General features: G+C 53.4%; 1 protein-coding gene across 1 annotated transcript in view; it reads left to right on the plus strand.

The window, feature by feature from the left end:
- Positions 1-377: 377 nt before the first annotated feature.
- The window catches only part of SPSB4 (splA/ryanodine receptor domain and SOCS box containing 4), a gene marked incomplete at both ends in the record, with an annotated part of 61,101 nt that continues 45,016 nt past the window's right edge, over positions 378-16,462 (plus strand). Inside the window, one exon of the mRNA XM_080813161.1 lies at positions 378-1,071. Within this exon, the coding sequence (XP_080669287.1) occupies positions 378-1,071 (694 nt within the window). The remainder of the gene's footprint in view (positions 1,072-16,462) is intronic.

The following is a 16,462-nucleotide window of genomic DNA, read 5'->3' on the forward strand; positions in this document are numbered from 1 at the left end:
GATTAAATGATAATGTAGACTGTTTGAAATAGTGTCTGGTGCTCGCTTTGGCAGCACATATACTAAAATTGAAACAGTGTCTGGCATATGGAAAGTACTAGATTAATGCCAGATATTGTTATAGTACTTAATTGGTATTATTAATGCATGCAAAGAACCCAGCCTCTGGGCATAAACAGCTGTTTATGCTGTTGTCATAACCGGTGCCCTTTGCTTTCTTCCAGGAGCTTGGGCCTCTGCCCCAGCCCGGTAGAGGCTGCGGAGGTATACGGTGCAGAAATCTGGTACCCAGACCGGCAGCCCATCCCTGGTTGTGGGGAGCGGAAGCTCCCACAAGGTAGCGGTGGCCCGCAGCGGCCCCCTCCCGGCAGTGAACCATGGGCCAGAAGCTCTCGGGGAGCCTCAAGTCGGTGGAGGTGCGGGAGCCGGCACTGCGGCCGGCCAAGCGGGAGCTGCAGGGGGCTGAGCCGGGGCGGCCTGCACGGCTAGACCAGCTGTTGGACATGCCCGCCGCAGGGCCTGCAGTGCAGCTGCGGCACGCGTGGAACCCCGAGGACCGCTCACTCAATGTCTTCGTCAAGGATGACGACCGGCTCACCTTCCACCGGCACCCGGTGGCCCAGAGTACGGACGGCATCCGCGGCAAGGTGGGCCATGCCCGCGGCCTGCATGCCTGGCAGATCCACTGGCCGGCGCGGCAGCGGGGCACCCATGCCGTAGTTGGCGTGGCCACGGCTCGGGCTCCCCTGCACTCGGTGGGCTACACGGCACTGGTGGGCAGTGATGCCGAGTCATGGGGCTGGGACCTGGGCCGCAGCCGCCTCTACCATGATGGGAAGAACAGGCCCGGAGTGGCCTACCCTGCCTTCCTGGGGCCCGAGGAGGCCTTCGCGCTGCCAGACTCGCTGCTCGTGGTGCTGGACATGGATGAGGGCACCCTCAGCTTCGTCGTGGATGGCCAGTATCTGGGCGTGGCTTTCCGCGGCCTCAAGGGCAAGAAGCTGTACCCGGTGGTGAGTGCCGTGTGGGGCCACTGCGAAGTTACCATGCGCTACATCAATGGCCTTGACCGTAAGTGCTGAGTTGGGCGGGGGACACTGGGGGACACTGGACCAGAGGCTGCCTGTCACTGGAGGCCTTGGGGAGGGCGGCAGTGAGCAGGGGAGGCCCCGCCCTCCATTGTCACTTGGGATGACCCTGCCTCCTAGAGGACCTGGACACTGAGAATCTCATTTACTGGCTTGGTGGTCTTGTGCTGTGCCTCAGTTTTCCCATCTGCAAAAGTGGCACAAGGATGGTAATCTTGGTCAGGGTTGTTGTGAGGATCAACTAGGATCATAATGTAGGTGAAGTGCATAGGCCATTGACTGGCACCTAATAAGGGCTTCCTGCCTTGATGCTAATGGTGGATGTTGCTGTCTGCATCAAGGTCATGGAAAATGATGTCTCTGTGTGCTGGGCCTTTAGCTCACAGCAGGAGGAGAGTGGCAGTAGGAGGCATAGTGCCCACACTTGAATGCCCTGTACTCTGAGCTACTGATAAATAGTAAGTGCTGGTAATAACAACTATCAATTACTGACCGCCTACTGAAGGCAGGGACTGAACACCCAATTTCCAGCTCTCCCAGGTGAACTGTCTGTTAAAAGGGGTCACCTGCTCCTCATCTCTAGCTGATTATTGCCTCTTGGGAATGAGAGCCAGAAGTCATAGAATTTTTTATTTTTTCCAAGAGGACCCACAAATCTAGATTTTTGTGAAAGAGCCCCATTTTTGAAGCTGGCCACTGCTGAGAACACCACGTGGGCAAATGAAACCCCCTTGCAGGCTATAGACAAGCCCCCAGACTCCTGGGGGTGATCCCTGGCAGCTCTGAGGCCTCTTCTCATTTAACATGCACATGATGCTGTGAGGCAGCTTCAAAATCATGGCAACAACATTGGTTATGGTTTCAGGAGGGAGTCGCTCAGGGAGGCAGGGAGGCGTCCATGGCCGCCCGCTCCGTGGAGCCTTGCGGGCTCATCCTCTCCTCGTCCACACAGGACACTTCCTGCCACACCCCCGATGAAGCTCACAGAGGCAGGGGCTTACAGCCAACATTCCCGTTTATTCACGAGAGCTGTAATTGCTCCCATTTCAGAGAGGAGAGAACGGAAGAGCAGAGCTACAGAGAACCAGCCCCCGCCTAGGTCTGCCTCCGAGGCCTATTCTTTTCCCAAGCTTCCTCCCTTCAGTTGAAGGACTGAGAGTAACACCCCAGAAAAGAAGTCAAGAGCAACATTTTACTCAAGTAAAGTTTATGTTTACCTCAAGTGTAGGGTAGTTTGGCTGTTTTCAAGGGTGGCAGGCCCGCAGAAAGTGGCTGGTGTGCTCAGCTCTCCAGTGTAACAGGGGACATTCTTGCTCAGACTTCATCTTCATGGTTGTTAGACGAAGATTGCCATTCATGGTGAAGTGTTGTTCTGTTTTCTCTGATTAACCGGTTGGATCTAGGAGCAAATGAGTGTGTCCTGAGAAGGGCTAGATTAATCATCCCAGTGCCTCGTGGAGAATGTCTGGAACCCTCATAGACATGGGGACCAGGCAAACCCCTGTATAAGAAAACCAACAGCAGCAACAAACACTCTTTTCAAGCAGAACTGGAAAATTTACTTGCCAGAATTTATCTTGGGAGCAGAAGATTGGACTTGGCATACAAGGCTTTGGAGGCTGATGTGCCTTAGTGCCGACTGCCTCCCCAGTGCTCAATGGTTTTGTCTCTCTGGTGAGTCATTCTAATGCTTTACAACTCATTTTGTTCATCAGTAAAATGGGACAGTATCAGGTCCCTTTCATAGCTGCCGTGAGATTGGTATGGTAGTACCAATTATATGGCGGCTGGGATTACAGGCTGACACTGATAACCAGCAGGAGTTCCTTGAGCCAACCTCCAAGGTGGGCTTTCCCAATACCCAATATTGGTTATTGGTTCACACTCAGCTATTACCTGTTGCTCTGTTTTTGGGTACAAAGCTAAGGTTCTAACGAGGCTGTAGCCGGTGGCTCCCCAATGCGTGTTAGGATCGGGAGCAGTCAAGCCATGGTATCCTCCTCGGTGCAATGTTGGTGGAGAGCTGGGTGGGAAAGGACAGCTGTTCTTGGGGCATTCTGAGCTCTTGGATCCTTCAGGTGGCTGGAAAAGCTTGGTGCAGCCGAAACTTGGCCTGTTCCATCCTCCTCCCCACTGGCAGTGATTTTTGAGGTTGGCTGAAACTGGAATGCTCATCAGGAGGCAAGAGAAGGCCAAGATGTCATGTGATGCAAGCCTGTAGCATCTGTCGTTCTGTGTCAGTATTGGCTTGTCTGCTGTCGCACTGGTCTGTTCTCCAGACGGGGGTAAATGTTCTCTGTTATGGGCAGGATATGATGGCAGAGAGGGGGACCTCAACTTTTTTGGGCTTTGAAAGGTCACGGTCAGCCTAGGACAAGCCTTGACTACAGAATGACCCACAGGATGTGCTGCCATGGAGTCTGATGGAGCTGGTTGGGAGGGGGCTATGTGATGCCTGTAGCCAGTGACCTGGGCTGATGTCTCCCAGTGGTATCCCCTGGGACCAGGAAGGGTTTGGCCCTAGGGAGTCCCTGGGCAGGGAATGACCCAGGTGGGGTTCTGTATGAGAATTCTGAGCCACTGTTGATTGTGCACACGATGTCAGGCCTCCACACTCAGACCCAATAGGGACATGGGGAAGCACGATCAGAGACAGACTCTGGAACAGAAAGGCAGGGCTGCTCTCTGGGGTTGCTTCCCCAGAAGATCACTGGGGAGAGAAGGGTGCCCGAGGCCCCTCACAGACTGTTCGACTCTGGCCCCAGTGCTCACCAGAAGGCTAGGCATAAAGATGACCTCATCTTTCTGAACCTCGGTGTTGTTCTCTGTAAAATGAGCATGATAAAGCTTGCGGGCACAGAGCAGACACACAGCAATGGGTGCTTATGGCTTCCATTAAGTAGGCGAGCCAAGCCAGGTCCTGGGTTCACCTATGGATTACAACAAAAGTGGCCTGAATAGAGAAGCTTCTTCTCTAGTGTGACAGAAGTAAGTTGATGGATATCCTTCTCTCAGTGTTTGAGTTTTTATGACTATGAAAGCAAGACTCAAAAAGGACTAACCACATTTAATGATGAAGTATGTGTTTATTAGGGGTAGAGCTTCTAGAAGCATGTGTTCGTTGGCGGGTAGAGCTTCTAGAAGCATATGTTCATTAGGGGCAGATCTTCTATTAGCTTGTGTTCATTGGGAGTAGAGCTTCTAGAAGCTTGTGTTCATTGGGGGTAGAGTTTCTAGAAGCACGTTTTCATCAGGGGTAGAGAGCTTCTAGAAGCATGTATTCATCAGGGGTAGAGCTTCTAGAAACTTGTGTTCATTGGGGGTAGAGCTTCTAGAAGCATGTTTTCGTCAGGGGTAGAGAGCTTCTAGAAGCATGTATTCATCGGGGTAGAGATTCTAGAAGCTGGTGTTCATTGGGGGTAGAGCTTCTAGAAGCATGTTTTTGTCAGGGGTAGAGCTTCTAGAAGCTGGTGTTCATTGGGGGTAGAGCTTCTAGAAGTTTGTGTTCATTGGGGGTAGAACTTCTAGAAGCATGTTTTCCGGTTGCAAATACATTCTTCAGCCACAGCATGGAGTGAAGCAGCTTCACCTCTCAGGGTTTACTGCGAAGAACTGTAGGATGCCCACGGGCTCTGCCACCTGAAAGCCTGGGATCGAGACCAGGCAAGCAAGCAAGCTGTCTCCAGATGACCGGGCCCACAGCCCAAGTGATAACAGTGGTAATAACACACCACCCATAACTACCTCTCACGAGGTGCTTAGCCTGTGCTGGCTTCTATTCTAGGCACTTCATACATTGTCACTCATTTAATCCTTGCAACTACTCTTTCAGCGAATGCCTGTATTATCTCCTTTTACAATGAAGACGTTGCAGCCCAGACAGCTTGAGTCAGTTGCTCGAGGTCTCACAGTAAGCGGGGAAACCAGGAGACACAAACTGAGGCATACTGGCCCAACGGGCCCCTTGTGGAGATGTTTGCAGAGGGGGCAGGAAGGGAAGGAACAGGAGAGTCGGCTCCACCAGGCTGGGTGGCTACACAGTCACTGGACCTTTCCTTCAGTGGCAGATCAGGGGGCGACCCTGAGATGCTGTCCCAACCGTTCTCCTCCCTCCCGCCTTCATTTCCAGCCCTCAAAGCTCTTGGCTCAGCACAGAGCTCCACAGGGTATTCTGAAAAGCTAGCTGCATCAAGACAACCCCAGCAGTGTCCATGAATCAGGCATGCTTTGGTCGCTAACAGGAAAATGTCACTGAAAATGTCCCAACCGCTGTGAGGTTTGGCCCCACTACTGTGAGGTGGGCCGGGCCTTTGGAATTGGCTCCAGGCTGGCTTCCGGACTCGCTCCTCTGCTCCCCAGCCCCGCCTACCCCATGGTGGAGGCCAGGAGGGTTGACAGAACAGCTTTGTCTCCTGTCTTGGAGATCTTGGGTGGTGAGTGGTGCATGAGCGACACAGGAAGTGGAGAGGAGCCCCAGACAGAGACAGGCGGGTTGGGAGCCCTCGTGGCTGTGATTTCAGGGTCTTTACAATTATACTTCATTTTATGCCACCCATGTTTTGTACTCTGGGCCAAGTGTTCTTTTCTCTCTCTCTCTTTTTTCTTAACCCATACAATAAGCTTTGAGGCAATGTTGCTGTTATTTCCATTTTGTAGATGGGAAAATGGAATCTTGGAGAGATAAAGAGCTCGTGAACTTGCTCAAGGCCAAGCAGGTAGTGAGTAGGAAGGCTGTGCTTCACCCCAGTCCATCGGCACCCCTGTGCCTGGCCTCCTGCCGCCTAGGCCAGCTCTGACTCCATTTTGCCCACCACGTCGGACCTGATTCCACAGGGCAGGTGTCGGCACAGGGGCTTCTTCTCTGGGGGGGCGGAGATTGGGAAACCTGGGACCTCAGGCCTAACTGGCAGGGAGGGATTGTCCACCTGCATCGAGCCGGGGAAGCTATATTCCCAGACGTTCCTAGATGGTTTAATTGACCTGCCAACAGTATTTATTGGCGCAGTGGCTCAGCAGAAGAGGCCGGCAGCCAGCCAAGGCTTCTGGTATTGATGAAGGCCAGAGAGAGCCTTCGACCAGGCTGAGTACAAGGACACCATCCCCTTGCCAGAGCCATCCTCCAGTCAGCGCTGAACTCACCAGCTTTGCTCGACTCCCCTGTGTCTCCCAGGTGCCGTGGTCCTCCCGACCTCCCTGATGTCTAGAAGCAGCTCCTTGGCCCTCCAGCCCCAGGCCTGATCTCCCCTTCACCCCTCTGCCCTGTCATTCTGCCCTGAGCCGCCCCACCCCACCCCCCTACCCCCCAGCTCATGCTCTCTCTTGCAATCTCTCTCTCTCTCAAATGGATAAAATCTTTTAAAAAAAATTTTTTTAAGATGTTGTTTATTTATTTGACAGAGAGAGAGAGCACAAGCAGGGGGAGAGGCAGAGGGAGAAGCAGGATTCCCACCAAGCAGGGAGCCCGATGTGGGATCATGACCTGAGCCAAAGTCAGACGCTTAACGACTGAGCCACCCAGGTGCCCCTCAAATAGATAAAATCTTTTTTTTAAATGTGCACATTTACTTTTGAAAGGCAAACTGTGCACATAGCAACAAATTTAAATGTTACAATGAAATACCCTCCCACCCATTAGCTCCCTAACTCCTCTCCCTGCTGGCAGCCACCTTAATAGTTTCTCACGTGTCCTTACAAAAATTTATGACAAAGAAATTTTGCATGAATGTGATCATGCTGTAAACGTTGCTCTGCATCTCACTTCCCCCCTCATAGATTTTGGCGATTATTTAATATGATTACTATAGAGTTGTCTCATTCTTTATTAATGGCTGTGTGGGTTTTCTTGGTATGGTTGTATCACAATTTATTTTATTCAGACCTCCATTTTTTGGACATAATCTTTGAGAATAAACAATTTACATTTCATTTCTGCCCCTTCTGGCTAATTAACATCCCCGAGCCTTTGTTTTCCCCTCTGTGCAGTGGGAATAATTATGTGTGCCTTGCGTAGTTGCAGTGAGGATTAGAAATGAAGCAGAAGTGAAGCACAGTCCAGCATGCCGCTCAGAGTGGGGATGTGTGCCGGAGGGCACTCTGGGTCTGACCATGTTTACCCGGCATCACCGACTGTGCCATGTCCCATGCTGAGCGCATCTGGGTCCCTTGATGAATCTTGTGAGTGGTTTGATTTCTAGTTTAAAGTATAGTAGAACCACATTAATTTGCCGTGATGGAGGCTTCAAACACAGCACTGGACTAGGAGCATTTGAATTGTAGAATCTGGTGAGTCCTTACGTGGGGCGTGTGTCAGCGAGCAGAGTCCCCTTACTGCTTACCTGGGCGGGGCACCTCTATAATGGGGGTGGGCTGCTGTTGCTGCTGTTGCCAGGGCCGAGGCTGATAGCTCTTTGAGGCAGGGACTCCCTCCGTGGAGCCCCTTGAAACTGAGCACATAGTAGGCACTCAGTAAATGCCTATGAATCTGCTGGCCTCCCACCACCTGCTGAGCTTTTCTGTTCCCTTCCGCAGCGGGGCCGAGTCACAGTTGGCTGAAACAGAAGGAGGCTGGCTAGGAGAGGCCACCCCCTTGAAGCCTGACCCTAGGGTGACCCAGTCCCACCTCTCATTGTGTGTCAAGCACAGCACATCTGTCCTCACACTCGAGCAGGGCCCAGGCTGTGCGATGGGCTGGGCCATTCAATTCAGAATCTTAACATTCAGAAAGTGGCCCCTACCCTTTGTTTGCCACAAAAAGGAACAGACTCTCAGCTGAAAGCAGTTTTTGTGGCCTTGCTCTGAGTGTGGGGGGGGGGGGGTGGGGAGCGGTTCACATTTGAACAGTCAGGAGGTTGACTCTTGGAAGTCCTGCCTGCAGGAAGGGTTCTTTGAAACTCGGGCTCAGTCTGGAGAGTGTCTGTAGTGGGCCACAGCAGATTAACACACAGGGGCACTGGAAACAATTTGCACCTGCCCTCTTCCTCTCAGAGGGCCTCCATAGGGCCTCATGGGAAGAGCCGGGGCTCACTCCTGACTGGGCTGCTCATGAGCTGTGACCCTGAGCAAGTCGGCTCATGCTGGAGCCTCAGTTTCTTTATCTGTAATAGTAATAGAAACATACTATGCCACAGGCGTCAGGATTGTGGGTGTGCCTGGCCCATAGAAGATACTGGAAAAAGTTGGTTTAAAAAATTGCCAATCATGATTGTCACAACTCCCATAGATTGGTAAAATTACTGTTAGTGTCATTAAATGTGGAAATAATTATTGTTATTAATTTTGGTCTGAGGGATCTCACCTAAGGGAATACGTTGGTTTGGGGGAGGTTTTTGTTTCCTTTCTCTTTCAGATACTTGATGGAAATGCCACCTGAGGTTCAGAGACCACCGTGAGTTTGTCATAAATGAGCTGGGAATGTTGAGCCTTCCCCACGAGCAGTTTCAAAGGTTTCCAGCTAAGCGTCTGGTTTAAGTGTTTTGTAGTTTCTGGTGGTGACTGGCCTGGTGAACGGGTGTTCAGCAAGAATGTCCAAATAAACGGGCTCCTCCCCAGCTGTGGCCCACGTGTGTCGTCAGTGGGGACGAGCTGCTGAGGTGCCGGGCCTGAGGGGCACCATCTGCCTCTGAACAGATGGCCACTAGGCCTGGCTGTGGCTAGCCCCTGCTGGACCCTTGGAGGAAAGGGAGGGGGGAAGAGGTGGCCGGGAGGAGCTGGCTGGAGGGTGAGGGCAGGCCCCAGGCAATGGAGCGGGAACAGATGCTGTCTGGTGGCTGGGGCCAGACCCTCATTTTACAGGTGGGAGCTGAATGGACCAGAGAGCTGGGAGGACTTGCCCAAGGTCACTGGCTAATTAGCAGCAGAATCAGACCTAACCTTGCCTCCAATCCTCCTTGAAATGTACCTCACCAGAAACAAGACAGTGAGAATTCAATGCAGTCTGTAAGTTTGTGCTGAAAACCCCTGACATAGATGACAGAGGACATAGGAGTTTAGGAGGAGAATGATGCTTTCCTAGGAAGTGGCCTTGGCAGCTTGGGCAGTGTTGAGACCCTCCATGGCTTTCCCGGGCCTCCTGCATGTTGGAGCCCCTGTCTCCACCCTGCTCAGACCACCAAGCAGGGAGTCCCCTGCTCCCACCATCCACCTCTCTAACCCCCACTCTGATCCTGCAGCCAAGCCAGTCTGCTTACTCCTCCATGCCTTGCTCTGTGCTGACGTCTTTGTTGGAAATGGCCTGTTTCCTCCCCACCGCCCAACAAAGCCTGCTGTGACCAAGCCTGGCTCTGCCCACCGGCCCTCCTGCCTGGCTGACCTGAGGGCCGTTCCTGCACCTTCCCCTCCTAACTCCCCACCCTCCCACTGTCCAGCTGTGCCTTCCTCCCTTTCCCATCCCTCCCCACTTTCCTCTTGTTCTCATCCTCCCCAGCCACCACATGATTCAGTTTCCCTGTCCTGGAGCCCAAATTCACCCAGTTGCCAGCAAGGTACACACAAGAAAATCCATGACTTTTCCTTGCGGCCAACTTTGTTTGGGAAAGGATTACTGCAAATAGAAACAGCTCTTTGTTTAACAGTCATCGATTGAGCACCTACAAAAGGCCAAACACCGCTTGGAGCTGCTCATGTGTCTCATTGTCTCATTTAAACCCCCACAGTCCCATACAAATGCTCATAATGTGCCCTAGGCGCAGCAGCTGATTTAATCCCCACAGATGAGGACAAGGTACTGTCCCCCACTCCCCACACCAGGAGCCTGAGGCCATTGAGGGCAGAGAGCTGGCTCCTGGCACGAACTTGGAGGCAGCCATCTGCACTGGGATCCAGGTGGCCAGCGATCCATGTGGCCAGCGGCATCCCCACCTCTAACCTCCGGGCCCATTGGGTCACGGCGAGTCTTCCGCCAGCTTTTCCTTCAGCTTTGCCGGTGGTCTCGGGCCCTAGCAGGACGGTTTACTGAAGTCGGCATCAGCAGTCCGGCTGCCACAGCATTTCCATACCCCAGATGCAGGACAGCCAGGCTGAGCTCCTTCTCACCGGTGCCCCTGAGAATGGCGCAGCCATGGCGTGAGGGCTGCAGGGCTGGCAAGGAACCGGGTCAGCAGACTTGCAGGATGGGGTTTAAATGACTGGGGAGGGTGAACAGCCTCGCCGGCCGGCAGCACCATGTTTGCCGCACCTCCCAGTCTTGTCCCCTGGTTAAGGCAAGGGGGCAGTTAGCATGACTTAACAGCCCAGCCAGACACTAATAAGGCTGCTTGTCTGAAGCCTACCATAATTCAAGTTAAGGCTGTGCTTTTTAATGGCCCTTCTTCATCAGATCCTCCAAGACTCGGTGCCTCCTTAATGATTTATTTGCTTGGGATGAAATTAAGCCGAGACAGCGTGAGCTTGGAAAATACTGCCGCGCTGGTTCTCCCCAGTTCTTCCTCCTCAGTGGCGGCTGCTTCTATAAATAGAGCTGTGAGCTCCGCCTCGTGACCCTTCTGCCGGGGCCCCAGTGGGCACCGGGTGCCCTGTCATGATCCTCTGGGACCTCTGGGACCTCAGCCGGTGAGGCACCTGATACCCCAAGTGGGGGGGACCCCACTGGGGAGCCTCAAGGGGCCAGAGCTGCCACCAAAGACATTGTCGCCTTGGCTTTGGAAACATTTAAGTAGAAGTGTCTGAGTTGATCCATTTGGAGCTCCAGCCTTGTTCTGGATCTCGCTTCGCCCTGCTGATGTTTCTCCCTCGGAACGCATTTCACGAGGTGTTCCAGTGAGGGCGGGTTTGCTTCTGGTGTTCAGTAAGGTGGAAGACAGCTCTCTGCCCAGTATCAGGGCCTGGCTCAGAGGGGTATGGGGAATCCCATTCATCTCCCTAAGCACGGCCACCTCTGGGTGAGGGACCAGCGTCACAGCGGAGGGCCACTCACAGGGCTCACCTGGAGGCGGGGTGCCGAGTGGGGGCGGGACGTTTAGTCCAACTCCTCTGGAGTTCATAAGACCCAGGTTGTCTTGGGAACGGGCTAAGTGTGGTGCTGTGTGAGGACTAAGGGGTTCAGGAACCCTGCTGCTGTCTCAACTGCACGTCTGCCCTAGGCTCCCTCCCACCCACCTGTTCCCAACCTCTGCGGCATCTTTTCTGGTTCCCTCATAACTCAGGCACCTGAGTTATGTAGGTGTAGGCTGACTCAGACCCTGACCCGACTCCTGTGCCTCACCCTAGCTGGCACCATGTTTTCCCAGGTCTTCTTTTAAAATCCTGAGGGGGTCTGATTGGTCCAGCGCTTCTCTTCAGGTGTAGGGAGAGGGTGCCCCCCCACCCCCTGATTGGCTGTTGCTGGGTGGGGGGTCCTACCTGCTGGTTCCCTTAGCTGCAGAGAGTCCTGGAGCTGGTCACTAGCACGCTTGCCTGGACATCAGCATCCCTCAGGGGTCATGTAAAAACACAGATTTCAGCTGTCTCTCCTCTGTAACATCAGTGGATCCAGGAGTGTGTGTGTGCGTGTGACACCAACCTCCCACCTGATTATGCCACCAGTCTAGCACTAGTTAGAAGTCAGCTGCTTGGGAAGCCTGGCTGGCAGGAGACTACTGGGGTGCAGTGGTGGGAGGGTACCAGGTCACTTAGAGAGAGAATGTGCTACATTAGGCAAGCAGTGATGCTCCAGACTTATAGGAACTGGTTATCGGGAACCATGGTCCAAGCCAAAAGCAGGTGATGCGCTCCAAGTCTTAGCTGGCACGGGCATGGGGCACCTGAAGATCATTCATATTGGCTCCGGCACCAAGGAAACAGATGTTCAGTCCATGCAGCCAAAGTGTCAGTACTGGGGGCTGGAGTTTGGAGAGGCTGCTTTACTCCCCTGGTTTCCTCCCGGGGTATCCCGAGGGGCATCAGGGTTGATCCGTGTATCGTAGGGAGGCACGGCCCCAGTCAGCCTCTCAGCCGGGGCCTGGGAGGGGCAGTGTTCCCGTGGGTGTGGGAGGGCCGAGGTGCATTATCACCTCCCGGGTCACTGCTGCTCTCCCCCCGCTGGTGGAGGCCAGATCATCCCGTCCCCTCTGCCCTTGTGTCCCAGCATCTGGCACAGGGTGGGTTCTCAGTGACCATCAACTGAATGAGTGACTGGATACCTCAGGCCCACATGGCAGGGTGAAAAACACCACGGCTTCAGGGGGAGAACAAGGCCCAGAGAAAGAGCACATTCTTCCTACAGCCTCTGTACAGAAGAAAGAGTTCACAGGCTTCCCGTTGAACCTTCAGGGAAGGGAATCCTAAGAAGTTTCCAATCAGCCAGGAATAGTAAACTGGAATTAGTCGCACTCTGCCCATAGCCGCTAATTTGATCTCGGTATAAATAAGCCGTGGCTCTTCCCTCAACCACAAACGGTCCTTCGTGGGCCAGTCTGCCCCGCAGTGTAAGGAGGTGATTTATCCTTCCACTTGGTATTTGTGAAGAGCCTGACCTGTGCTGACCTGGGCCAGGAGCTGGGCTACGGTGGAGAGCAAGGCAGGCCCACTTTCCACTCTCCACGAAGCCACAGTCTGCCGGACGGCCATGGTCACAATGAGAGAGGCTTTGTAACACTCAGCCAATCAGTCCATGACTATTTTTTTAAACATCTCCTATGCACCAGGCACGGGGGTTACTGTGATGACAACTTAGGAGGAGAGACAGAAACAGAAGAAAACAAATCTATGATAAATCTAGATATAGAGAAATGTGATGAAATGAGCAAAACAGGAGACTGTGATAGGGAAGGAGGGGTGTCTTCAGGTTGCTGCCGGGGAAGGGCATTGGAGACCTGTATGGTAAGGTGGAGACACCCCTAGGAAGATCTGGGGAACACTGAATTGGTGGGTAGGGCAAGGCTGGGCACGGTGCAGGGGGAGTGAGGACTGTGGGATGTAGGGGTTGGCCAAGGCCAGGCTTGGGGGCCTGCAGGCTGTGGCATTTTCTTCTCTCCTACAGACTCAGATGATTCACTGTTTTTTAAAAAGCTGTAAACAGCCTTATTCTAAAGAAGCAATATTTAAAGTTCCTTTTCCACTGGGACAGGCCTCCTGGTTCTACCAAATGACCCGTTGTTGGAACTTTGGTGAGGGTGGCCTCTGATTGACATGGGTATTGCTATTTCCATTTTACAGATGGTTGATTGAGGCTCAGAAAGTTTGGGAGCCTTGCCGGGGTCGCACTGTGAGTGGGGGAGCTGATTTGAACCCCATCTATAATTTTTCCACATTGTCACTGCTCCAGAAGCAGATTCTGGGGGAGGGGGGGTGTGTGTCTGAACACAAACACAACGGGACTCCATGGGTCTATTAAGAGCCATCTGGCAGGTCAGCCAAGAGAAGTGGCCTCTATGGTGCAGGGAAACCCATGTGGGCCTGGGCAAGTGTCCATCCCGCATGGTTCTTTTGTTCCTTCATGTTGTTGAGTGAACCATGGCTGGGGATTTGTGGTTCACAGTCTTCCCTCTCTGGGTGGTAGGTGGGTGGGTGACCCAGGGCTTGGAGCCCATCCCACCACCATGGCCAAGGTCTGGGCCAGCCAATATCCACTATGCTATGACTTCTTCATGTCCTTGGCTGCATCCTGGGAAGGGGGACATGTGGGTGGGTTCTGGGCCGGTGGACTCTGCCTTCTCTTCAGTCCCTTGACATGGTAGAGCCCCAGGGTTCTGACAGGTATCTGTTGGCTTGGGCTTTTGTCACTTCACTCTGGGTGAGCCATCCAGGAGGTACACGGCAGGTGGGGGACTCTGTTTCCTTTTGGCTGGCCCCGTCGGCTTCTCTCAGCTCTTCAAGGTGTTGTGGCAAAATGGATTGTTCAGATATGTGAGAGTTGAAAAAACATTCTCGAGCTGGACTGACTTGATTAACCCAGAGTCTGGTGTTGGATGGAAAAGAGGGAAGAAAGGGTCAGTCCTGGAAAAAATGCCAGACTTGGAGCCAGAAAAGCTGGCTCAGCCCATTCCAGTTTGGCCACCGGCCATGTGTGACCTTAGGCAAGTCATCTCCTGTCTCTGTGCCTTTATTTCTCCACTGCAGGAAGGAGGGGATTGGACAAGATGACCTCAAAGGATCTCCATCATTCTGTGCTAATATTCAGAGACTCTGCACATCAGATTTTTTGGATGACAAACATTTCACACTGCTGTGCTGTCCGGTAGAGCAGCCGCTAGCCACATGCGGCTACTTACATTTAAGTTTAAATGAATTAAAGTTCAATGAAAAATTCAGCCACATCCAAGTGCTCCCTAGCACCGTGCGGCTGGTGGCTACCACGTTGGACATGCAAATGCAGAGCATTTTTATCATTGCCGAAAGTTCTAGTGGTCAGTGCCGCCGTGGGGCCCCTGGGGAGGACTGGGGAACATAATGGCAGGTTGCAGGCCCCTGTGTCCATCATGGGAAATTCTGGAGTCAGTGCCAGGAGGGGGGGTCAGCTCTCTGGGCCTGGCTTGAGCAGGGTGAGCGTGGGAAGAAGATTCAGCACAGATGCCCCTCTAGAGTGTTGTCACACCCAGGAAGCCTTAGAGAAGGGAACAGGTCCTGGGTGGAGAGGGCCAAGAGATGGGGCGGTAACGGGAGGTATGCCAGGAATGCCAGAGAGGAGGGCCTGGGGACAGCAGCGGCCAGGAGCCCCATCTGGGGAGAGGCAGCTGCTGCAAAAAGGCCAAAGCCCAGCCCCTGCCCCTGGGTTCAGGATCAGGTAGCAGCTGCGCCCCTTGCTAGGTCTGTGTCCTTGGGCCAATTCCTGAGCCCACGGAGCCTCCACTTCCCCTGAGTGAAAGGGGAGAAATAAGAGAAAGGTTTTATGGAGATGAAATAACACCAGACTCTCGAAAGCCCACTGTAAATGCTAAGGCCAAATCATGTTGGAGACTGCTTTCCAGGGAGAGCACTGTGGACTCTCCCTGCTGACTTGTAATCGTAGACTGGCCTAAGGTGCGATTTTAAGGTTTGGGGCATCTGTCCTGCCTTTCCAACTGGACAGTGGGCTTTTCAGAGAAGGGGACTAGCACGTTCTCCGCGCGTCCCCTCCCCCCACACACGCTGGCGCTCTCCCTTCACACAATTGAACACAACGGCACCGGTGGCCATGACGCCAGGGGCTGTGCAGGCTTGGCCTCCTTGCTCCCGAACCAGTGGCCTCTCACCAGCACACAGTCATGCTTCGAGAGTTGTTGAACACTTTCCTTGTCCCTGACATGTATGCACATCTGGCTAGCTCTGGTTGTCCTTTTCCGAACCCACCGCAAATCTCAGGCTCTGACCCCAGCCCCACGGTGTGTAAACAAACCAAGGGCAGAGGTCAAAGACCAGAGCTGGGCTTGGCCCCCACCTCACATAGTCCTCTTGGAGGAGGGAGCCTGGAGTCTGGTTTCATTTTGGGGGGCCCCTCCCCACACAGAAATCAACTTTTCATCTGCATTCCTAGCTGGGAGGTGACACTTCTGGCTGGCTTGTTGATGACGGATGGCCTGCTACACACCAGCCCTGGGGAGCTTCATTGCTTGGGCTGGCTCTGGCTTTTCGTGAAATTTGCTTTGTGGACATTCAGAACACAGGGAGGCAAGCTCGAGTCCTGGCAGAGCCACCTTTCCTGCCACAGAACCAGGGTGCTTTCCAACAAGAGTGGCAGTGAAGATAAGTCAGAGAACCATTTGATAACCATCTCCCTGCCCCAAACAGTGTTTTACATACACACACACACACACACACACACACACACACACACACACACACACATGCATTCAATCCTTTTGGCCCCATGTGGGTGATGTTAAACACCCATTTCCTAGATGACAAAACTGAGGCTGGGAGACCTAAAAGATCACAGGGCTGGAGCTGGAATTGGAGCCTTATCTGACTCCAAGTTTGAAGCCTCCCTTTCAGGATGTCGCAAAGGCCTCCTTTCTTGCTCCTGATATCTTTCTGCTGATCACAGTGAGCTGTAGCAGGGTCTTTAAACCAACTGATATGCCCAATGGCAACCCTGTTTTCCTTGCTTAGCCTCAGCTTGATGATCTGAATGTCTCTAGATGCACGTTTAAGGCCAGGTTTTGCCAAGCTGTGTCACCTTGGCCAGCCACAGGGACCCCATCCCCACTCCAAGCCTCACATGTCCTCACTGGACAGCGAGGACACCATGCATGTGCAAGGGCCTAGAGGGGTAGAGCACAGGTCCGTGGCTTCCCCCAGCTGGTTTGGAGGGCCCATGGGAACTGTGCTCTGGGGCTTCTCTGGTGTCCCTCTGCTACCCAAACCCCCACGCTCCAAATAGAACCCTGGGTGCTGCCCCTCTTCATTCAGGACATGTCCTGCCGAGGACATGGGACAGGCATGGGCCCCGTGTTCTGAGCCTCCTGCTAGGAGGGAGCTCCAGC

Source organism: Martes martes, assembly GCF_963455335.1.
Source record: "Martes martes genome assembly, chromosome: 1".
NCBI classification, from domain to species: Eukaryota; Metazoa; Chordata; class Mammalia; order Carnivora; family Mustelidae; genus Martes; species Martes martes.